The sequence below is a fragment of the Monodon monoceros genome, unplaced genomic scaffold, assembly GCF_005190385.1.
Source record: "Monodon monoceros isolate NGI ecotype Baffin Bay Population unplaced genomic scaffold, NGI_Narwhal_1 Super_Scaffold_20, whole genome shotgun sequence".
In the NCBI taxonomy this organism is placed as follows: Eukaryota; Metazoa; Chordata; class Mammalia; order Artiodactyla; family Monodontidae; genus Monodon; species Monodon monoceros.
Genome location: NW_021703777.1, coordinates 99,723,755 through 99,747,857, shown reverse-complemented (window position 1 = coordinate 99,747,857; position 24,103 = coordinate 99,723,755). Strand labels below are relative to the sequence as shown.

Below are 24,103 nucleotides of genomic sequence, written 5' to 3'. Positions count from 1 at the left end.
ATGGCGAGGTCGGGCAAATATTGCCTTACAAATGTGAGAAGGGCTGCCTTTTGTCTGCGATAATAGTTTTTCCCATGAGCTGGAATTGCCCGTCACCCTGGATGAGTGTAAACAAGTTAGATCAAAATCTGAGATGGCTGAAGTCTGCCCTTGGTTAGTTAATTCTAATTGAACCTAAATTATTTGATCTCCTTCGAAATGAGATCCTCTGTTTTAGAATAATGTGATTTCAGGTCAGAAAAAAATATATCCAGTTTGTTTTTCATTAAAATATTTTCTGTTATCATGTTACTATATACAACCTTTTCCTGACCATCTGCATAGTCTAATCACCTTTAAGATTTATCTTTCCCAGAGCTTATGAATGTAGCTAAAATCACATTTAGTTTATATTGTACTTTCTGAATACGTTTCATTTTTTGAACAAAGTTATTTTTATCGTCTGGATGGAAATTTGTGTATAGATCAATATAAAGACATATTTCTCACCTGAAATTTTGGTATATTTTCATTTGTGAAGTTTTTTTTAATACATTAGTATCTTTCACTATAAATATATATATGCTTATTTTAGAAAATTAGGACATTCAGAAGAGTAGAGAGAAAAATCCCCTAAGATGCCATTGTTCAATTGACAGTCATGTTTTTCTTCCAGTTTAATTGAGATGTAATTGACATATAGCACTGTATAAGTTTAAGGTGTACATTAATGATTTGGCTTACATCATGAAATGATTATCACAATAAGCTTCGTGAACACTCGTCATCTCATATAGATGCAAAATTAAAGATAAGGATCTTGACAGTCATTTTTTAAACATCTTGATGTGTTTCTTTTAACTGTGTTGGACTCACAGGGTTCTTTTCATTGTTGTTTTGTTATACTTGCCAGAGATGATGCGACATATTCAATTTCGTATGCAGTTTCCCCTCAACAATATGGCACAAACCTTCCCACCCGCATTGTTATAAACTCTTTGTAAATATAATTTTCATACTATATTCTATTCTATTGAGTACCGTAATTAACTTTGTTTCCTATTGTTGGTTTTAGAGTGTTTATAACTTTTTGTTTTTATCAGTGACTCTGCAAAAATCCACCATATATGTAAAACATTTTCTATATTTAGAATTACTTCTTAAGATATTTCCTTAAGGGCTTCCCTGGTGGCGCAGTGGTTGAGAGTCCGCCTGCTGATGCAGGGGACGCGGGTTCGTGCCCCGGTCCGGGAAGATCCCACATGCCGTGGAGCGGCTGGGCCCGTGAGCCATGGCCGCTGAGCCTGCGCGTCCGGAGCCTGTGCTCCGCAACGGGAGAGGCCACAACAGTGAGAGGCCCGCGTACCGCAAAGAAAAAAAAAAAAACACCTTAAAATTAGGATGCCATATCCAAAGGTTATAAATACTTTAAAGCCTCTGAAGGAATATTGACATTTGGGATGGCTTTGTATATGCTTTTTCTTAATTCTTTTAAAATCATAATAAAATAGTTAACTTACTGTAAGTACTAATGTGAACATCGTTTCATCTGAGTGTGTGTGTGGTATATATATATATATATTTTTTGACAACACAGAGGGACATAAGAAACACCAAAATTTTTACATAACTGAAATACTTTATATTAATTTTTGGAAAAAATAGGAAATGGACAGATAGACTAAAAGCAAAGTAAAACATTATCTATCATACCTTCGATCTAGGGCAGTGGTTCTCAACCGTGGGTGATCTTGTCTTCCAGGGGACTTTCGACAATGTCTGGAGATATTTTTGTTACCGCTAGGGGGCGTTACTGGCATCTAATGGGTAGAGGCCAGGGAAGCTGTTAAGCCTCCTCCAGTACACAGGACGGGACTGTTTCCACCACAAAGAATTATTCTGATCCAAATGTTAACAGTGCCTAGGTTGAGAAATTACCATCTAGAGGTTACTGCTGTTAATTTTTGGTACCTATAAGTACACACACAGACACACACACACTCACAGTCCCAAACGGGATTGCTTTTATATATATTGTATTTGCATGTAACTTGCTTTTGAAATCTTAATACGCCAGCAAGCTTTGTAACTATTTTAGGGTCCCCCAGCATCGATTCTCGCACTTCTGAATGCATTAGAATCATTGAGGGAGCCTGTTAGGATTCCTGCCTTCCCAGCTAGAAGGTCAGCTTCCGTTGGTCTACAGCGGGGTCCTGGATGCTTAAATAAGCATCTCAGGTGATGCCGACTCCCTTCCAGAAGCATCTCAGGAGTCCACGCACCTCAAGTTAAGACTCCTGAAGGACATTCCTCGACGTTGTATTGTCTTCTGCAGTGTGACTTTGCACGGCTTCAAAGTACATTCCCTGGAGGGAGGTACCATTCCTCATGTAGTGAAACCCTGATGTTGGACATTTAGAGACATTTAAGTGGTTTGCTTGCTTGTTTGTTTGCTATTATAAGTGATACCATGGCAAGCGTCTTCTGCTGAGTTTTTGTGCCCATTGGTAAACGACACTGTGTGAGATTACTACACGTGAATGCCAATTTCTCCAAAAGATCCCATTTTGGTCATTATTAATTTCCCCCTGTTCTAAGCACATCAGTACAGCCCTAGGGCCTCAGCCTGTGGGTTTTAGGCCCTGCCAAAGAGATATAGGGAATCACAGGAATGCTGGGAACAACTGGTCCAGGTGTGGTGGTTTTGGGGTGGGCGTGGGGCACCATCAGAGCTCAGAAAAGTCAGCATAGCCTTGCTGGGCTCAGGGCTTTTGAGGAGGGATCTTAAAGATGTCCTGAACAAGAAGAGCCCACAGCCTCAGGGGTGGCTATTCCAGCCGGGCAGCTTCAACCCACAAGTAGTTAAGCATCCCGACTCAACCAGTTGAGGCACCAAGGAAAATTTATTACCTTAATGCAATTCACAGAAAAGGAACCAGAGTGTGCAATTAACAAATGTCCAGATCTCAGGGCTAGAATAAGAGCAATGCAAATTAAAATAACTATGAGATACTATTTCCCATTCATCAGATTGGCAAGGGTTGGTCGGCAAGATGTGAAAGAAAGGGAATTCACATACACGGGTGGTAGGAGAGTATATTGATAAAGCCACGTGGAAGAACAATTGGCAATATTGACTAGGGCTACAGGTGCATATTCCTTAAGACCTAGCAATACCACTTGGTGTGTGTGTGCCCCAGAGGTACCCTCACTCACATGTGTTCATCACACATAGGAGATGTGTTCAGAAATGTCTACAGCAATAGTACTTGTCATTGGGAAAAACTGAAAACAGCCTAAATGTCCATCAGTTAGGAGTATGAATAGGTAAATTATGGACTATTCCTACAATGGAATATTTTTTCACAGGAGTGAAAAAAATGAATGGGCCAGAAAAACATGTATCAACCTGGGTAATCCCTCAAGACAATGCTGAATTAAGAATGAAGTAGCATGAAGGAATAATTAGTATGATACCATTAATATAATGTTTCAAAACAGACAAAACAATTCCTGATATTTAGGGGATACATCCATACACAGTAAAATTATAAACACACATGAAGATAGGATGCACCCCAAGTTCAGTGTGGTGGTTACCTGTGGGCTGGGAGGGAGGTCTGGAGCGGAGACAAACAGCTAAGTGCATGCAGTGCCTGAAATGTTTGATGTCTTAGACAAAGTGATCGGTATAAAAGTATTCATTATAGTTTCTTCTGTGCTTTTTGATATGCACAAGATATTTCATAATAAAAACATTTGAAAGAAAGAGAAAAGAAAGTCAACATAAGGAAGATGAACTCAGAGTCATCAGAGAAGGTGAACTTGCAATATTCATCCACCATTGCTGGGACGAGGGTGTCAAGGCTACTGCTGTGTGGTCTCCTGGGCAGGTAGATCCCAGAGGTGGAGTAACTCAATGCCATTAGCTGTAAACATCACCCGACTCGCTCCCCAGGGATGATTCCCTGCTCGTCAGGAAACCCGACATGGATTTGTTTTCCCATGTGGTTCTCTACTGTGGGGACCGATGCCCTTGGCGCTCAAGTTACCAGGATAATCTCTTTCTCATCTGTTCTCACCTGTGGCAACCTGATCAGGGAGGAGCCTATGCATTTGGTAGCTTGAGCTCATTCATCCCTGACCCTGGTCAAGCCAGGATTTGAACTCATGATTTTTGGGTACCATGGCTCTTGGTGAGGCTGAATGGAAGGGCAAAAACTTTGGAGCTGGACACCCAGGGTCACAACTAGCCCCGTGGAACCTGGGCGTGCCTTAGAAAAGATTTCCCTTCCACAAGACCTTTTATGAACTGCTGGCCTAAACCGCACCAGAATCTGCCTAGTCGTCCTTGCCTGGAGGTCAAATTAGCCTCCTTTGTCTCCCCACAGGGAACATGAAGCCCAGTTGGAGTAATTACTACTCTCGCCTGCTCACTACATAACCCTTCAAATTCACCAAGCTCCTCATGTCTGTCTCTGTCTATGAAGTCTCAGCTCCCAGCTGACCTCACTGGATAAGCATTACTACTCTATTAGAATGGGGGGTAGGACTTCCCTGATTAAGAATCTGTGCTTCCACTGCAGGGGACATGGGGTTCGATCCCCGGTCGTGGAACTAAGATCCCGCATGCTATGCGGTGCGGCCAAAAAAAAATGCAGGGAACCTTTGACCATGCCTACATCACGAGGAAGTTGTAGCATTTGGACCACTGAGCCTTTTAAAAACCCATTGCCTTTCCTCTCTATTAGACATATCGTCTTAAAAAGAAAGCCAATTCGGTAAAAATATCATTCAAACAGTTGCTTGAGGATGTGTGTACAGGCCAATGCATCCACGGACAGAACATCTCCCTTTTCTCCCAGCTGTAAATTGCTACACTTAGCTTCACAGGGTGAAGAGTGAGCGGAAGCTGCTGCAAACAGCTGGTTCTTCCCTGGGATTACGAGCGTTGCTGTGGAAGAGGTGACCAGCAGGGGGCGCTGGTGCCTTTCCTTCTGAGCCCACTTCACTTGCACTTTCAGGCCAAAGTGAGGGGAGATGTGGTAGCAGCCTAAGGGTAAAAATGCCCCGATTGTACTCTATCCATAGCTCTGGGTTCCTGCGATGTGTCAGAGATGGCTGTCACCATCCCAGCGGAGGGCTGGGAAAATTCTGAGTTCTCACAGGGAAGCTGAGAACTAGTTAGTTTCAACAAGGATGCTCCTTCCACGTGCCCTCACCACCTCCCACTTCCTGGGGGAGGTTTGGAGGAACAGGGTGTATGCAGGGTGTTATGAGGCTGGGGTGCAACTTGGTCAGGGCAGCTGGCGGGAGGGCACTCTGTGGGGTCTGATGGGGAATGACCGAGACATTAGCTTGTCCTAAAAGCAGAGCCGAGGGGACCGTGGTGAGGAGACAGGAGAATGATGAGTGTAATGTTTTAATGCTCAAAAGGGATGGTAGTTCTGGTGTGGTGTTTCAGCTGCATTAATAACATAGGAAACACCACAGTGATGACGGTATGTTAATTGTCTAAAAAAAGTAAATCAAATCAAGTCACCTGCTAAAATCCCTTCAACGGCTTCCCGTTGCTTTTAGAAGAATGTACAAACTCCTAACCGTAGTCTGTTGGGATCTTCAGGAGCTGGCCTCTGCAGCTCCATCTTCTTCTCAAGCCAGGCCCTCCCTCTGCCTCCTCCTCCCCCAGCCACCCCCGCCTGCCTGCACTGCTCCAGCCACAGCCGTCTCCCAGGGCACGTCCTTGAATATTCCAAGCTCTTCTGCTCCTCAGGACTTTTGCAGTGCTTCCCACCCCTCCTTGATCATCTGTCTAAACAGACCCTCTGTTGTGCTTCACCTCGGTGCCCTTTACGGTTACTTGCATAATTAGTTACTTGTTTTTTTGTGCTTTTCTCTTGGGAGGGTGGGGCTTTGCCTCTTTCTCTCCCAGGGCCTCACCACGTGGGTTGCATGACCACATGTGTTGCCCTCTCGACCCCAGACTATCGCAGGGCGTGGGGAGACCCGAGGAAGGCTTGTGATTGGCCTGTTTCAGACCTGGCAGAACTTCTCTGCCCGATTCTAGTCCACATCTGCGGACCCTCGTTCGCCTTTAAGGCACAAGAGGGCGCTTTAAGCCTGGTGCTTAATAAAGAGTCCAGAGAAGACCGTGCATTAGGATGTGCTCACCTCTTCCTGCTCTGCATCAGGAGCTAAGCAGGGGCACCCAGTTCTACGGAGGCCTGTAGGTGGGGTCTGTTCTCCTCCGTAGGGAGGAACCAGCGGCCAATCGCTTCTTCCCGCCGGGACAGGAAGTGATCCGACCGTCTCCCCGACAGACTGACAGCCGCAAGGGCTGCCTACATGTCTTGGCAGATGTTTCTAGAACACCCGTCTTGGGTGATTGGTCTAAGCCAAGCATAGTGACAACCTCCTCTCCTTCGCTGGGCATCGGTATGGACGGTATGGAGGTGGGCATGCGAATAGCTCTAGACCAGTTGGGGGTAACCTATGCCTGTGAGCTAAGAATGGTTTTTAAATTTTTGAAAGTTTTTTTTTTTTTTTTTTTTTGCTGTACGCAGGCCTCTCACTGTTGTGGCCTCTCCCGTCGCGGAGCACAGGCTCCAGATGCACAGGCTCAGCGGCCATGGCTCACGGGCCCAGCCGCTCCGCGGCATGTGGGATCTTCCCGGACCGGGGCCCCGTGTCCCCTGCATTGGCAGGCGGACTCTCAACCACTGCGCCACCAGGGAAGCCCTGGCAGCAAGTTATTATTATGGCTACACGGACAATTTCAGGTCTCTGCCTCCAGGGATGCTGCCGAGTGTGGACCAGATGTCTCTCTTTGCACATAAGTGCTGCTCCGAGAATTCTCAGATTGCTGGTCCTCAACATGGGCCAGAGAGCCCGTAGGAGGAAAGACAATGCCCCCTAAAGATGTCCACACGTCCTAATCCCTGGAACCTGTGAATAGGTCACCTTAGAAGGCAAAAGGGACTTTGCAGATGTGACTAAGTCAAGGATATTAAGGTGGGAGATTCTCGTGGAATATCAGGGCAGGACCTCAATGTAATCACAAATGTCCTTATAAAAGGAAGATTTGACTATGGAAGAGGAGGAGGCAATGTGATCACAGAGGCAGAGATTGAACTGATGTGGCCACAAGCCAAGGAGTGCCAGCAGCCACCAGAAGCTGGAAGAGGCAGGGATGGGATTCTCCTTCAGGCCTCTGTTGATGGCTCTGCCAACGCCTTCATTTCAGTCCAGTAAGACTCATTTTGATCTTTTGATGTCCAGAACGGTAAGATAATAAATTTATGTTTTAAGCCACAAAGTTTGTGGCAGTTTGTTATAGCATGCATAGGAAATGCTTTTTCCCTTTGCACCGGAAAAAGCTGGATGGTCCAGGGCACTACCGAGCCGTCTGTGTCTTGGTTTCGCTGTCTGCAGATGGAGTGGGTGAGCAGCATGAATCGGGTCTTGGCTTCAATGACACACCTCCTCTGGGTTGGTTCTATTTCTCTGGCCTCCCTTCTCAGAGCTGTTTGCAGGCTCATGGCCCTCTTCTTGGCCATTTGGTGTTGGAATTTCTGCGGGGCTATACTGGGTCCTCTTGGCTTCTCACTGCTCTTCTTGGTGGTCTAGCTCATGGCCAAGGGCTTGCCTACGGTACAGATACTGTTGGCTCTGAAATTTGCATTTTCAGCCTGACCTCTCAACTGCAGGCTGGTTATTTCCAGCAGCATACTTGGATGTCTCAAAGGCATTTTATACTGAATGTGTCCAACACCAAACTCAAGATATCCCACTCCTCTGGCTACTTCTCCCTTCATATTTTCCATCCCCATGGATTGTTCCAGCCTCTGTCTGTTATTCAAGTCAGACATACAAGGGCTGTCTTTACACCACCGTTATGCCTCATTTCCAATCAGTGGCCACACCTGTCACTTCTACCCCCAAATACCTTGGTTGCATCCACTTCTCCCCACTTCCAATCCCACCACCTACTCCAAGCCACCATTATCTCCATCTTGGTCTTCTGAAGTAGCTTCCTCACTCGTTTCTCCAGTGCATCCCTTGCCTCTACCAGTCTGTCCTTCATGCTATGGCTGGAGTGGTGTTTGAGAAAGGCCAAGATGCTCCTGTCCCTCCCCTGCCCAACATCCTCCGGTGGCCTCCCCTCACTGCTGAGACAGAGAAATTTACCTTGGCCCCGGGTCCTGCATGGTCTTTCTTGACCACCTCTCCAACCTGATCTCATACCACTTTCCTTGTGGTTCACTTTTCCTCTGTGCTCCATCACACTGACCAGCTTCTTTAGTTTTTTGAACGTGTTATATTCCCTCCTGCCCCAGGACCTTTGCACTTGCTGCTTCTTCTTCCTTTCAGTTAGTTAATTCCTACTCATCTTTCAGATCTCCATCCAAACAATGGTTTCTCAGGGAAGTCTTCACTCATCCCTAGACCAGGTCTGGTGTCCCTATGAACTTTTGCAATACCATTTAGCTTTCCTTCACTGTGTCTATTGTACCTTTTAATCATACAATTATGTGTCAGATTGTTTGAATAGTGGTCCTTTTTTTAAAACCACTTAACTGTAAGCCTCAAGAGGGAGAGACAGTGTTTGTTTTTTTTTTTTCCTGAGGACTGTGTCCTCAGTCCCAGGAGAAGAGGAGTCCATAATCGTTGTCAAATGAAAAAATAAATGAATGAATGCTTAAAGATCTTTTAAGACAAAAATGGGGAACTGGAAGATAGTTTCAATACTATGGAAAACTCAGTAAGAAAACATGTATTTGTTTGATATTTGGATAGGATGGTTAAAAAGTTATTTATTTATTTGTTATGGAAAAACTCAGATAAACTTTGTGAGGTCACCTCTTCTTGGTACCACTTCCTAACTGAACTGTGAAGGGGCTTCCACACTCCAGATGGAGGGCTGTGATGGGGGAATTACAGACTGTGAGCTCCAGGGATGGGGACTGAGTCTTCATCTCTTTAATTCATCTCTAATGTTCAGTACAATGTCGACCGAGCAGGTATTTAGCAAATATCAATGATGACACACACTGCTAATTGCTTTCCGAGAACAGTTCCTTTGCTTGCTAAGAAAACCCTGACTTTGGTTGGGGACTCAAAGTGCCCGGCCTCAGGTGATGGCTCACGGTCTGTTGAAGCCTAGCACGGGTAGTTTGTTCCCTTTTCCCTGATACTGGAAACATTTTGCAGTCTGCCTTGTAGCTAGGGGCGGCCACGTGGTTCCCTTCTGGCTAAGGAGACCTAAGGTCCTTCTAAGAAGATTTTCTTCACTGGTGACAGGTGAGAGACACATCAAGAAAAGTCCCGCTGACATAGCCTACCCCCATTTTGCTCCTGGAGTTTGAACTTGGTCATGATGCCTAAAGCTGTAACAGCCATCCTGTGACCATGAGGCTCCAAGGGCACAAAGCCACAGCCTTGAGAAGGTGGATCATTTGGATAAAGAGATTCCGGGTCCTCGGTTGTATCACCGAGCTTTTGCACCAGCCCTTGCCGGCTCCCTCTGAACTTCCTGCTATGTGTGTCTCGGGTGCATAAACCACGAATAGTCAGGCTTTCCGTTATGCACAGCTGAGAGCACCCTTAATCAATATATTTATTTAAAATTTCTTTTTAAAACAATTAATTAAAAACTTAATTGAAGTATAGTTGATTTACAGTGTTTCAGATATACAGCAAAATGATTCAGTTATACATACATACATACATATATATTTTTTTTCAGATTCTTCGCCATTATAGGTTATTATAAAATATCGAATACAGTTCCTTGTGCTATACAGTAGGTCCTTGTTGTTTATCTATTTTATATATAGTAGTGTGTATCTGTTAAACCCCAATCCCCAATTTATCCCTCCCCCACCCCCTTTCCCCTTTGGTAATAAGTTTGTTTTCTATGTGGGTCTATTTCTGTTTTGTAAATAAGTTCATTTGTATCATTTTTTTTTTAGATTCCACCTATAAGTGATATCATATGATATTTGTCTTTCTCTGTCTGATTTACTTCACTTAGTATGACAATCTCTAGGTCCCTCCATGTTGCTACAAATGGCATAATTTCATTCTTTTTTATGGCTGAGTAATATTCCATTGTGTATATGTACCACATCTTCTTTATCCATTCATCTGTTGATGGATGTTTAGGTTGCTTCCATAAAAATTTTTTTATTTTGAAATCATTTCAAGCTTACAGAAGAGTAGTAAGACAAAGAACTTTCATTTACCCTTTACCCAGATGCACCAATTGTTCTTGCCCATGTCTCTACTGCATATATGGCCTGATCTGATCTGATCTGTTATAGATCCTCTCCTGGAGCATGTGAAGTTTAGTTTTGGCATCTGGCTCCTTTTCCCTTAAACATTTCAGCAGGTATTCTCTAAGAACAAGGGAGGTCCAATGATCAAATTCAGGAAATTTAAGGTTGCTGCCATCCAACTGTCTTAATTGTCAATAATTGTTGATTGTCAATGGTCTACTTGTCAATGATTGTCTAATGTAGTGTCCACATGAACATTTTGCCAACTGTCGCAATAACATCTTTTAAAGGGTCTCCCCTGATCCCTGGCATGCTTCCACGGTCTTCTTTAATCTGGAACAGTCCCTTGGCCCTTCTTTGTCTGTTGTGACATTGATACTTCTGAAGAGTTCAGGTCAAGGTCCCCAATGTGGGTTTGTCTGATGTTTCCTCGGGGAGCAGGGATGCTACGTAAAGATGCTGTGTCCTTGGTGCATCACATCGAGGGCCACTTGGTGTCTGTTTGTCCCACTCCTGGGGGTATTAAACTTTGTTCACCTCATTAAGGTTTCTCAACAGTGAAGTCACCATTTTTTCTCTTTGTAATTAATAAATAATACGAGTGGAGGTGCTTGGAGACAATGCAAATATCCTGTTCCTCTCCAAACTTTTACTTAGTGATGATTCTTGTCTAAATCAATTATTACTATTATGGTTATAAGATATGATTTTATTTTCTTCTTTTTTCAATTTTTAATTGAAGTAGAGTTGATTTACAATATTGTGTTAATTTCTGCTGTACAGCAAAGTGACTCAGTTATACACATATATACATTCTTTTTCATATTCTTTTCCATTATGGTTTATCCCAGGAGATTGAATTTGGTTTCCTGTGCTATAGAGCAGGATCTTGTTTATCCATTCTATGTGTAATAGTTTGCATCTACTAACCTCAAACTCCAAGTGCATCCCTCCCTCCCATCCACTCCCCCTTGGCAACCACAAGTCTGTTCTCTGTGTCTGTGAGCCTAATTCTGTTTCGTAGATAAGTTCATTTGTGCCATATTTTAGATTCCACATATAAGTGATATCATATGGTATTTGTCTTTCTCTTTCTGACTTACTTCACTTAGTATGATAATCTGTTGCATCCATGTTGCTGCAAATGACATTATTTTATTCTTTTTTATGGCTGAGTAGTATTCCATTGTATATATATGTACCACATCTTCTTTATCCATTCAAAAGATGTGATTTTCTAATTCTCTTATTCCTTTGATGTTTATTTATTTTATTTTATTTTTTCTTAGCCAATGGCTTGTTTTTTAAAAAATTTTCTTTTCTTTCTTTATTTTTTAACATCTTTATTGGAGTATAATTGCTTTACAGTGGTGTGTTAGTTTCTGCTTTATAACAAAGTGAATTAGCTATACATTTACATATATCCCCATATCTCCTCCCTCTTGTGTCTCCCTCCCACCCTCCCTATCCCTCCCCTCTAGGTGGTCACAAAGCACCGAGCTGATCTCCCTGTGCTATGTGGCTGCTTCCCACTAGCTATTTTATATTTAGTAGTGTATATATGTCCATGCCACTCTCTCACTTCGTCCCAGCTTACCCATCCCCCTCCCTGTGTCCTCAAGTCCATTCTCTACGTCTGTGTCTATTTTCCTGTCCTGCCCCTAGGTTCTTCAGAACCATTTTTTTCTTTTAGATTCCATATATATGTGTTAGCATACAGTATTTGTTTTTCTCTTTCTGACTTCACTCTGTATGACAGACTCTACGTCCATCCACCTCACTACAAATAACTCAGTTTCGTTTTTTTTTATGGCTGAGTAATATTCCATTGTATGTATGTGCCACATCTTCTTTATCCATTCATCTGTCAATGGACACTTAGGTTGCTTCCATGTCCTGGCTATTGTAAATAGAGCTGCAATGAACGTTGTGGTACATAACTCTTTTTGAATTATGGTTTTCTCGGAGTATTACCCAGTAGTGGGATTGCTGGGTCATGTGGTAGTTCTATTTTTAGTTTTTAAAAGAACCTCCATACTGTTCTCCACTTTTCATGTTTATTAATTGTCATTCTACTGTAAGGAAGCCTCCTTCCCCTTCCCTCCCTCCCTCCCTTCCTTCCTTCCATCCTTCCTTCCTTCCTTCTTCCCTCTCTCCCCCTCTTCTTCCTTCCCTCCTTTTTATTCTTATCACTATGGATTCATGGATTTTCATTTTATTCAATAGGTTATAATCCATTATTATTATCAACTCTGATGCTCACATTGTCCCAGGTTTAGCAAGTGGGAGCCCCTTCAACTTGGTTGCTGTGCCCTTTTCACGTGTCTCCATCATTCTTTGAGCACTCTCTTGTTTTCTGGTACCACAAGATGTCCCAGGATTGTGTGGCACCTTCTCTGCCCAGCTCTGGCATCAGCCATTTCTCTGAGTCCTTTTGGTGAAGGCTGGTATTTATAAACCAAGATCTGGGTACCCTGTGGGTACTGAGCAACATTTAGTCTGAAGCCATGAGAAATGGAGCAACACTTACTCATCTGTGTATTAGTCATGCTAACTAGCGTGACCTGGAGAAAGAAGCATATGTGTCACTCATGGAGAGTCTGATGCAGATTAGTGGATCCTGGGAGAGTCCATCTTTGCAGCCCTGACGTCCCTGCACGAGGTCATTGCTGAAGAGAAGGCCGAGGAGTCATGCCCGTTCTTAAGGTACTTCCAGCAAGGAAGTCTGCATCACTTTTGCTCACGCTGCCATTTGCCAGAAGTCCAAGGGAGTCTGGGCAGCACAGGGAACACACAGTTAGTTGGTGCGCCCTTACCCCTTCTAACCACAGTATGTTCATTCATGCAACAAATGTCAACTCAGTTCCTCATAGCCAAGCTGACTCCAAGAGGCTGAGATGACTTCACCTCAGGTGGTTTACAGCAGGGGGAGAAAGGTAAGTAAACAGTAAGCGAACAGACCATCACATGACAGTGGGCTTGCGCACTGTAGCAGGGGTAGGTGCTGTGTGTTGCGCCGACACTGAATGGTTACCTCCCTGGAGACTTGAGGAAGACCCATCTGGGTGGTCCATTGGCACTGGGTTTGAAACGTGAATGGGAGTTCGCTCCCACTCAGAAAAGGGTGGGGACATCTCAGGCAGAGGAGAGAGCCAGGGCAAGGGCAGAAGACCTGAAAGAACTAGGCATGCCGGGAGAAGAGGGAACAATTTGAGGTGGGTAGAAGGTGGGGTCTACTGGGAAAGGCTTGGGAGGCAAGGGATGAGGCTGATAACCAGGTGGGAAGGGCTGTGCTAAGAAGTTTGGAATTAACAGATTAACTTTTGTTAGTTGGGTGAATAATTAATAGTGTGGGTCACAAGGCATCGTGGGATGTGTTTAAGCTGATGAAAGACATCTCATCTGTGTTTTAGGAGGATCATCTCGACGGTAGAGCACCAGATGGAGGGTAGAGAAGACATCAAGACACACGGACCTGTTGGGAGGCTCTGGCAACCGTGTAGGCATGAAGCAATGAGGACCTGAACTGGGGGTAGCAGAGGGGACAGATAGAAGGGGTTGGCTGTTGGAGCCATTTGAGAACAATGAAACCATAGTGGTTTCCTTTATTGCAGACCGTGTGGTTGATATTATTTGCTCACAATTGGCCTCCTCACATTGCCGTGGCTTCCCTGTGGACAGGGCGTCGTTCTTGCTCGCCCACTGACCTGCTTTGGTCCTGGATGCATGAGTTGAGTTAACATATGCACCATCCAACCAGAAGCTCCAAGTATGTGCATGGCTGGGGCAACCCTCTTGGCTCCCACCCTGCATCCCAAGAAGGCAAGCCCCAGGGGTATCAGTGGCCTGGGAATGAGGGAGTGGAGGAGCAAACTGAACCTGACCCACATTTTGGGGCAAAGCTTCCCCAGCGGACCACAGACCATTAGCGACAAATAAAAGTTCGTTATTTTAAGCCACTGAGATCCTGGGGCTGTTTGTTACACAGCATTATGGTAACAAAACCTGACTAACACAGGAGCTTACCATTTCCTAAGTACGGCATGTTGTTTACTGGTAATATCTCTGCATAGTAGGTATTGGTGTTACCACTTTAAAGATGAGGAAACTGAGGCTCAGAGAAGTTAAGTAACTTGCTCAAGGTCCCACAGCTAGTAAGTCAGAGAAGAGGGATTTGAACATGGGACTGTCTGACTTGCAAACCCCTCTTCCATTCTCTATCTATGTGAATATGCTAACTTCTGGGATAGCTATTTTTTCCTGCCAGAAATGGCTGCTTTCGGCTTCCTGTGTTTCTGAGTTGGGAGAGGGGTGGGGGCCTGGGGACCAGCCTTTGGGTTTGAAGAGGCCTCCAGGTCACCATCAGTGGATGTGTGCTTGAGGGGGCTTCTCCAGCCTCAGGGATGGAGGCTGATGTTTCATCTCTACCTTTCTGCCTGGGTTCCGCTGAGCCAAGCTGAGTACATTGACAGCCTGGGTGTATCCTATAGCCAAGGAACTAAGCCTGTCTTGGTGTAAAACAGAGTTGACTCTTTTGATATCATCAACGGTGGCGGTGGCGGCGGCAGCAGCAAAATCCTGGCTGTTGGCCCACTGATTTAGCCATTTGTCTCAGCAACGAATCCAACTGAAAATATATCTTCAGAAAAAGAAGGATCAATGAGTTTAAATAGAGGACTATTTGCTAACCGGATTAGGAAAACCCCCTTTGTGCTAAAATGTTCTAAGTAAATCCTCTTAGTACAATTTTGCAGGAGCCAAAAGTGTGAGAGGATCACTTACTTGCTGTCATCTTCTGAGGGCAGGGCTCTAGCTGGGATAAAATAAGAGAAGGAATTTATTAGCTCCTTAGTTGGCTAGAGTCTGTGCAGATGTGCCTGGGTTCGGAGGCTGACCAAGAGACTCCTTGGTTTTCGGTTGTTAACCAGCTCTTTTGAAGTATGTGGGAAAGAGCTTGGGTGAGAGAGGACAGCCACTACTTACACAAAACCATCATCCCTACCAGGCAGACTGCTCCCTGTGAAGATGGAAGACACAGGGGCTGTAGCACCCTGGCAGCGTATTAAGTTACTTTGCTTGCCCAGGGTCTTATGGATAGAGAGAAAACTCTCAGTTTCCAAAAATGATGAGAAACCTGATATTTTGGATAACAGAGGAAAGAGTCTTGGAGTTCTGAAATCTGTCCTTTCACACACAAAGCTTCATGCCTCTGAGCCTTTGCACATGCTGTTCCCTCTGCAAGGAATGCCCTTCCAATCCCAGAATGCTGGTGGACTCCGTTCAACACTCCAGCTTGAGTGTCCTCTCTTCTGTGCTGCCCTTCCCCGTGCTGCCCACCCAAACGGGCAGTTCATTCCCCTGTTCTCAGGTCACCACTGAACTTGTTTATTCCCTGCTCTGGGCAGGGCTTTTTCAGTCGTAGGTGACAACTGAAACTCAACTCAGATACGTGTTAGCAAAAGGCTTTTGTAACTGCAAAGAGCAGGGTAGAGGCTCAAAGGTGTCATTCTCTCTCACGCACTCTCTCTCTTTCCTCTTCCTTTTCCCCTTCCCCTCCTTCTTCCTCTTCCACCACCTCCTCCTTCTTCGGGAATGTAAGCCCCAGGAGGACAGGAATGTATATTTGATTCTTCTTCTTCTTCTTCTTTTTTTTTTTTTTTTTTTTCGGTACGCGGGCCTCTTACTGTTGTGGCCTCTCCCGTTATGGAGCACAGGCTCCGGACGTGCAGGCTCAGCGGCCATGGCTCACGGGCCCAGCAGCTCCGCGGCATGTGGGATCTTCCCGGACCGGGGCACGAACCCGTGTCCCCTGCATCGGCAGATGGCCTCTCAACAACTGCACCACCAGGGAAGCCCTTGATTCTTCTTGTATCCCCCAGCTTAGGGCAGAGCCTGGGACGTAGTTACATTTGAGCCTGGCTCAAACATCAACTTTGTGTTAATTAGAAAAAGATGCCCCTTTCTCAATATAATTTACTGCCTTTTGCTGGAAGTTTTAAATAAACACTGTACAAACCTACCCTGGCTATGACTTGTATACCCCATACAGCCTCCCCTCCATCTCCCACATAGTAGGTCCTTAATAAATGCTTGCTGAATGAATGGATGAAATTCAGGGAGTCAGAACTATCTGAAAAACCAATGCAGAACTGTGTGGTGAGCTTGTGTGTACCTTTGCTGATTGAATTGTCCATTAGTGTCAGAGTGTTGGGCACAGAGCCCCCCCTTTTATTATTCCTCCACCAACGAAGATTTGTCAAGCACCCACTCATTGTGTTGGTTTGGGGAATTCAGACACGAATAAGATGCAGTTTGTTGATTTAAGAAGTTCAGAGGCTAGAGGGTCAGATAGCCATGTAAATGAATGGTGACAATATAGTGTCACGATTGCTGCCTATGAGCCAACCCAGGGCTCCACTGGAGCTCAGGATACTGACTCAGTCCAGAAGAGCCAGGAAGGCTTCCTGGAGGGGTGCAGTTTAAGTCAGATCTAAAAGGAGGGAAAGGTACTAACACTGGTAAGTGCTGCAGACAACATATAAAGCCATGATCCGTGTGTTTCAGCCTCCAAGCAGTGTTATGTTCAAGAAGATAATTTCTTAACTCAAACTTTTCTTGCATTTCTTAAGTTCTGGGAAGGCAGCAGGTAATACTTCTCTAAAATTCCCTGTCCCTTCCCATCCACTTTCCTACAGACCCCAGTTCCCTCACCTCATTCACATCAAACTTCCCTGGGAAACCCCACCTTGAGCTTTCAATCCCTTTCCCACTTTTCTCCTTCTGCTCTTTATTATGAAGACAAACATAATCTCTTCCTCTGGGACCATTCCTTCTTCCTCCAGCCTCTCAGGTCCAATAATGCATCCACTTTCTGACTCTCTTTCACAAAACTCAGGGCAGAAATATCCTTGGAAAGCAGCCCAGGGTGAGGAACTGCCCCGGTACAGCCAGAGGAAAAAGGGAGGCTCAGAGTTACTCATACAGGAATGAATTTGGTATTATAACATTTATCTTTTAAACTACTATGATCAACCCATTTTGAAGATGAGAAAACTGAGGCTCAGAGAGATCAAATAACTTGCCCAAGATCCCACAGCTAGTAAATACCTGCTCCTGCCTGCCATGCTTTCCTTCTCTTATCTTCTCTTTTGCCTTCTTAACTGTGATTTCAACCCAAAGAGAGATTTCCCCAGGGAAGTCTTCTCTAGACATTTTGTCTTGGTCAAACCAACCTATTGTACACTTTCATCAGGTTGTGTACTTTTCCTTCATAGCACTTGTCACAGTTGTAATCATACATTTCTCTGGGTGATTCTTGTATTAAAGCCTCTCTCCAACACTAGACTATAACCTTGTGGAGAGAAAGGGCAATATATATATATTTATATACCCTTGTATTCCCAGCAAACAAAACAGCATCTGGGACATAATAGGTGCTCAATAAATATTTGCTGAATAAGTGAATAAGAAGCTGAAATTCAAACCCCTGTCTCTAAAACCCAAGTTCTTTGCTAACGTCATGTGTTGGTGTTCCCCAGGAGGACAAAATGGGAGGGAGGTCATTTCAGGGTGAAGAATTACCATTTGACTCGTTAGGGAAATTACAATTTGTGTGTGTGTGTGTGTGTGTATGTGTGTTGATAGTGGTTTGAATCCAGGCTGCATATAGAGGAGCAGCAGTAGAAGCTGGGGCACTGAGCAAGGGCACAATGATTAAAAGACTTAAAAGACCTCGCTTGCCTCAGGATCAAGGATCACAGGGAGCTACTGAGAGTTTTTCATCTGGGGAGAGGCATGACCATAGTTAGATTTGAGAAAGTTCACTCTGCCTGCCACTGAGTGGAGGGTGGACAGAACCTGGAGGCTAGGGTAGTGTCAGTACAAAACACCTTGGAGAAGGAAAAGTCCTGGACAGGGACATCAGTGGAGAGAGGGGTGGTCCAGCTCCTAGGAGATGGGGAGAGACAGGTGTAAGTGTGACTCCCCCGTTTTAGGCACAGACACCTGGACAGGTGGTCTTGTCATCTCTGGCAGCATAAAGCACTGAAGGGGGAGATGGTTTGCGGTGGGAGAGGCTGCGTAGGGCTGAGCAGGCTGGGTCTGAGAAGTTGCTTCACTTGCAGCTGTTGGACCAAGGTACAGGGGGGGCTCAGGGCGAATGGGGCAGGTGGGTCAGAGTGCAGAGAGAGACTAGGGAGGAGTTGAGAGTCCAGCCCCCATTTCTAGACCCCAACACAGGGTGGGTGTATAGGTCAGCGGGTCTCAGATAAGCCTGAGCAGCGTGCTGCCGCCTCCTCCATTTCTCGCCAGCTGCCTTCCACTGAGCTTAACACCGCAGAGAGACCCGGGGACTCACAAGCGCAGCTGTCAGCTGGGAGGGAGGTAAGATCCAGGAACACTGCCCTCCCTCTCCAGTGTCTCCCCACCGTTCTTTTTTAAGAATTTGGGCTTTGGGCCACCTATTCAAGCCTCAGATTCCTCATCTGTTAAGCATGAGATAGGAATCCATCCCTGTAAAGAGAAAGACTGAATGCACCCTGCAGGGAGAAGGCACCTGGCTGGGGCTCTTCCTCACCTGCTGGGTTCATCCAAAATTATTCCCCAAAGGAAAAGCCGTGTAAGGATTGGGGGTGGGGAATAGGCTTTCCCAAGAGGTCAGGTCAAGTCCCAATCTTAGGATGGATGTTCCGGGGGAGGCTGGGAGAAGATGTTCCCAGGAGACACCACCTCCTGGCTTCACTGAACCCTTACACCACCCGATGGAGAAGGAAGGAATCGTTTACCCCATTTTGTGGACGAGAAAACCAAGGCCCAAGGAAGTTAAGGAGGACTCCTAAGGTCACACAGCCAGTCCAGAGTGGGACTTAAGTCTATGAGAAATCCAAGGCCATCCTCTTGACCCTACAAACGCCCTTTCCCAGTCTAGAAGCCAGTGATTCTTCCCATTCCTACTCCACCTCCTTGTTCCCCAAAAGTGCCCAGGGCACCAGGGCTGGGCCAGGCACTTCTTCGGCTTCCTGGGGCGCTGGTCTGGGTCTTCAGAGGGCCGGGGTCTGGTACTAGAGCGCCTCTCAAACCTGCGGGTTTGCCCCCAAACTCGCAGCTTGAAGAGTGAGGGCGCCAAGGCATAGGTGGGGCGGGTAGGCAGGAGATTGGGGAGTGCGGTGGCGGGGGGCGGGTGCGGGAGCGCGGGCCCCGGGAGCAGCGAGGAACGGAGGAGGCCGCGCAGCAGCGCTAGCCCGGCGCCGGCCGCTCCCGGCCCCCTCCCCCTCGGTGGTGGCTCGCTCTTCGCTTATCCGGCTCCGAACCAGACGCAGCCGCCGTCGCCGGCTGGCGCACTGCCGGCTCCCGGGAACAGCCCCTCGGGCACCGGCCGCTTCCCGGCACCGGAGGGGCGCAACGCGGCCACGGACCCGGTGGCGGTCGAGGAGGCAAGAGGGGTGCCGGCGCGCCCCGGGGCCCCGGCGCAGCGCACGGTGAGCGCCCCCCGAAGCTCGGGGATCCCTTAGCCGCGGGTCCCGGGGTACCAGCCCCCGGGTACCCGATGGGGCCGCCCGGTGAACGCAGGGCAGAAGTTGGGACCGCGCGCAGCCAGCCTGTGCCGCCGAACCTGATATGCTGCCGCCGGGGCGAAACGGCACCGCCTACCGGGCGCGGTCCCGGCAGCAGAAGCTGGCGCAGGGGGGCGCCGTGGGGGCCTCGGAGGGGGTGACGCTGCTGGGGCCAGCGCAAGTGGTCACGGCCGGCCTCCTGACCCTGCTCATCGTCTGGACCCTGCTGGGCAACGTGCTGGTGTGCGCGTCCATCGCGCGCAGTCGCCACCTGCGCGCCAGGATGACCTACGTCTTCATTGTGTCTCTGGCTGTGTCTGACCTCTTCGTGGCGCTGCTGGTCATGCCCTGGAAGGCGGTCGCCGAGGTGGCCGGTTACTGGCCTTTTGGGGCCTTCTGCGACATCTGGGTGGCCTTCGACATCACGTGCTCCACCGCCTGCATCCTGAACATGTGCGTCATCAGCGTGGGCCGCTCCTGGGCCGCCTCCAGGCCCTTCTGCTACGAGTGCAAGATGACGCAGCGTGTGGCCTTGGTCATGGTCGGCCTGGCGTGGACCTTGTCCATCCTCATCTCCTTCATCCCAGTCCAGCTCCACTGGCACAGGGACAAGATGGACTCCTGGGGTGGGGTGGACCCACCATCTAACCTGGTCAACGGGACGCCCTGGGAGGAAGCCGGGGAGCCAGAGGAAGCCCTCCCCTCCCCTTCTAAATGAATAGATTGTTCAGTGACTTATTTGTGTTTGGGCTGATTTTTAAGCAATAAGGTTCAATGTGTGTGTAGCGCTGATGGAAGTGTGTGTGGCTTTCCTGTATCTTGCTTCCTGTGGCCTGTGTTTCTGCAGTTTCTCCTTGCTCTGTGTCTTTGCTACAGCTGAGGAATTCTTCCTGATTTGTTCTGGTGTCGAACAGACACAAATTATGTATTCTATGGGGTGATTATCGTTGCTTTGCCAGATTGGTTTTCAGGATGGCTCCTAGAGAAGCCATGAGAACATCCTTAAAAGCAGGAAAGATTTTGGCTGGGTCTGGAAGCACCCATTTATTTTCTTTACAGTCAGTTTGGCCTTAAAGGTACACACAGGGGCAAGAGAATTTGAAGAGTTTCTGATATCTCAGAATTTAAAAAAATTAGATACACACATCTTGAGTCTGTGCTGAAAGCTGGCTTCATGCCACAACATCAAATATGGACTTCTCAAGCCTGGAATTCCATTTTTTTTTTTTCTCATTTGGAATCTTCTTTTTCTAATTACATGACATAAAACAATTCTCCTGGTTCCTAGACAGATGCTATCAGTTCATTGAAAAGATCATATAAAATAATCACCTGGTCCTTCTCGACCTCAAATCTATAATGTTTGAAAGTTACATGGCTTTTGATCTACCGTGTTTTCTGAAGGGCTTTGAAATGTGTGAGTTGATATGCTTTCAAAAGACAAAGCCAGGGCTTCCCTGGTGGCGCAGTGGTCGAGAGTCCGCCTGCCGTTGCAGGGGACACGGGTTCGTGCCCCGGCCCGGGAAGATCCCACATGCTGCGGAGCGGCTGGGCCCATGAGCCATGGCTGCTGGGCCTGTGCATCCAGAGCCTGTGCTCCGCAACGGGAGAGGCCACAACAGTGAGAGGCCCGCGTACCGCAAAAACAAAACAAAACAAAAACAAAAAAAACAAAAGACAAAGCCAATTTTTAAATAGGCATTTTCATTTGTAGACAATAGGAAGTGAGGGAATGCATTTTAACTAAAATGCAGGAGCCAGAGATGATATTTGAATGAACTTGAAATTGGAAAATCGACGAAAAAGCCCAATGAATTCCAGTCTTTTTGTTTTTCTTCTGTGCAGTCGGCGCAGCAAAGGGGAGCACTTAGTTCCAGAGCCACTCCAGACCAGAGCATATTATTACCATTAGATCTAGATGTGAGCGTTGTTAATGGAAGCAAATGAAATGTGAATATGTAATTTCGTACAGGTCCCTACTTTGAAGCAGGCTTCTCAAGGATGGTTCAATCAGTTTTGGTCTCTTTAGGGAGAATTTTATTGTCAGTCTCCTGAACAACCAGGTCTTACTCACTGCAAAATGCGCAGTGCCTGACACATAATGCTTAATAAACAGCTACTAAATGAATAACTGACTTTCTGGTATGGTGAGATTGAAAGCGAATCCTATTTGATACATCAGTTTTCATATATGATTTAGTCAGATTGATATGGGAATCTGAGGTCTAGTGTTCCATTTTTACCTCTTGTGAGCTGATTGCTAAGTGGACCATTAGGGAAACATCAGGGGCAGTGAAAAGCGCCCTGCTCTGAGATTCAGGAGATAGCTGTGTGACCTCGAATGAGTCAACTCACCTCTCTGGGTCTCAGTTTCTGTCTGCCTCTGTAAATTGAAAGACTTATACTAGAGCACAGTTTTCCAAATCGTGTTTCACGATGCAAATATTAGTGCATAGGGTCTAGGGCGAAATAAATTCGGCAAACCGAGGTACAATATCTGTTTTCTACAGGGCTTCTTAGAACTTTTCCTGTGCATCGTGACTCCCCAAGCAGGAGAGAATTCTGCATTGTTCTCCAATGTCTTCGACCTTGTGAATACTTGTTTGGTACAATTCCTTATTACTCTCTCTTTGGAGATCACAGTTTCAGGGAACATAGTTTCAGAAACTCTAATTGATCTGAAAAATCTCTAAAATGCAACTCTTCTATTCTAAAAGACAGGTTGTTACAAGAAAAGTTTTTTGGTGGCAAACGTTGTTCTCGGCCCCAGTTCGGATAATTTCTGTGTTAGGAAACATGGGTTATGTGAGGATTTGGGGAATGCCTTCTGCACAATATCACTCATCATTCATTACAATTATTTATACCTACTACGTGCTAGGCACTCTTCTAGGAATATAGTTGCCAATTAATTACTCTGAGGTCTGGGAACTTATATTTCAGTGGGAGAGAGACAGCAAACGAACACTATGATACTGTGCTGTACCACAGTGTATTACGCCATCCAGACTCTGAAATGTCATGTCAGGCAGCGATGCTGATGTGACGCAAAATAAAACAGAGGGAGTGGAGTGATGTGGCTGCCATTTGATTTAGGGAAGTCAAGCAAGAGGCATGAAGAAGAGAGACACAGATGGAGAAGGAAGGCTCAGGGCGACACCAGTGTCCAGGGGGAGGAGTGCTCTGGGCAGAGGGAGTGGCCAGTGCAGAGGCCTGGACACGGGAGTGTGTGGGGCGCGTTGGGAGAGAGAAGGGTGGCCGGTGTGGGTACAGGGCTGTGGAGGGTTAATGCTAACAGCAAAGGCAGGCACTGTAGAGACTCATTCTGTGCCCGGGCTGCGCATGTACGGATTCATTTAATCCTTGCAACCCTGCAAGGCAGGCACTTTTGTTACCCCCATTTTACAGATGGGGGAGTGAAGGCACTGGGAAGCTAAGTAACTAGCCCTGGGTCACATAGCTCGTGAGTGGCCAAGCTGGACTTGAACCGGAGAGCCTGCCCATTGCGTCTTCCTTATCTGCCCTGAGGTGGTGAGAGGGGCTGCTGAGGCATGGCACTCAGCAAACGCACTGATGCCTGTATCAGAATACTCCTCGCTCATCTGTTCATTAGCTGGTTAACTGACGCATTCCTATATGCTTGTGTAAGCTGATGTTCATTGTGTCCCTGCCCTGGTGCTCCTTTGTGTTTGGAGGGGAGGCAGCAGTGAAAAAAGGAGCCCATATTTTGGCCAGGTACTTTCCTAATCCCTATTTGATCCTCACATTAACCACATGTACTACTATTTTTCCATTTTACAGATGCAAACACTGAGGCACAGAGAGGTTAAGTTGGTTTTCCAAGGTTAGATGACTAGTAAGTGGTGGAACCAGGGTTTTTACCTAGGCCTGTGGTTCTCAATGGAGACAATTTTCTCTCCCAGGGGACATTTGGCCGTGTCTGGAAACATTTTTTGGTTGCCACAATTGAGTGTGAGGTGCTCCCGCTGAGGAGATAGATGGGCCCCAGGCTGAGCAGCTGGAGTCGGTCCCCTGTGGACAGATACTCCAAGATGAAGATAATAGCTGGAGCAAGAGGTGCTGAGCTCTGCCCAGATAAGAGATAAAGAGACCACGGATTTCTCATTCTCGAGGTCAAGGCTACACATGCACAGAAAGGCTCCTCGGGGGCCAAAATTTGGGGGTGTCATCCCGTAGTAGGTGATGTCAACTTAACCATAGGCCTCTTCACTAGAATCCACCTTGGCTAAGAGACGTGCGTGCACATGGGGAGGACCCTGAGTTATACCAAATACA

The 24,103-nt window shown here is 46.5% G+C and overlaps 1 protein-coding gene across 1 annotated transcript; it reads left to right on the top strand.

Moving 5' to 3' along the window:
• The first annotated feature begins 19,871 nt into the window (after nucleotides 1–19,871).
• On the top strand, nucleotides 19,872–20,525 carry DRD5 (dopamine receptor D5). Its single transcript, XM_029234715.1, has one exon. The coding sequence runs from the start codon at nucleotides 19,872–19,874 to the stop codon at nucleotides 20,523–20,525; it is 654 nt and encodes a 217-aa protein (XP_029090548.1).
• Nucleotides 20,526–24,103: the final 3,578 nt, after the last annotated feature.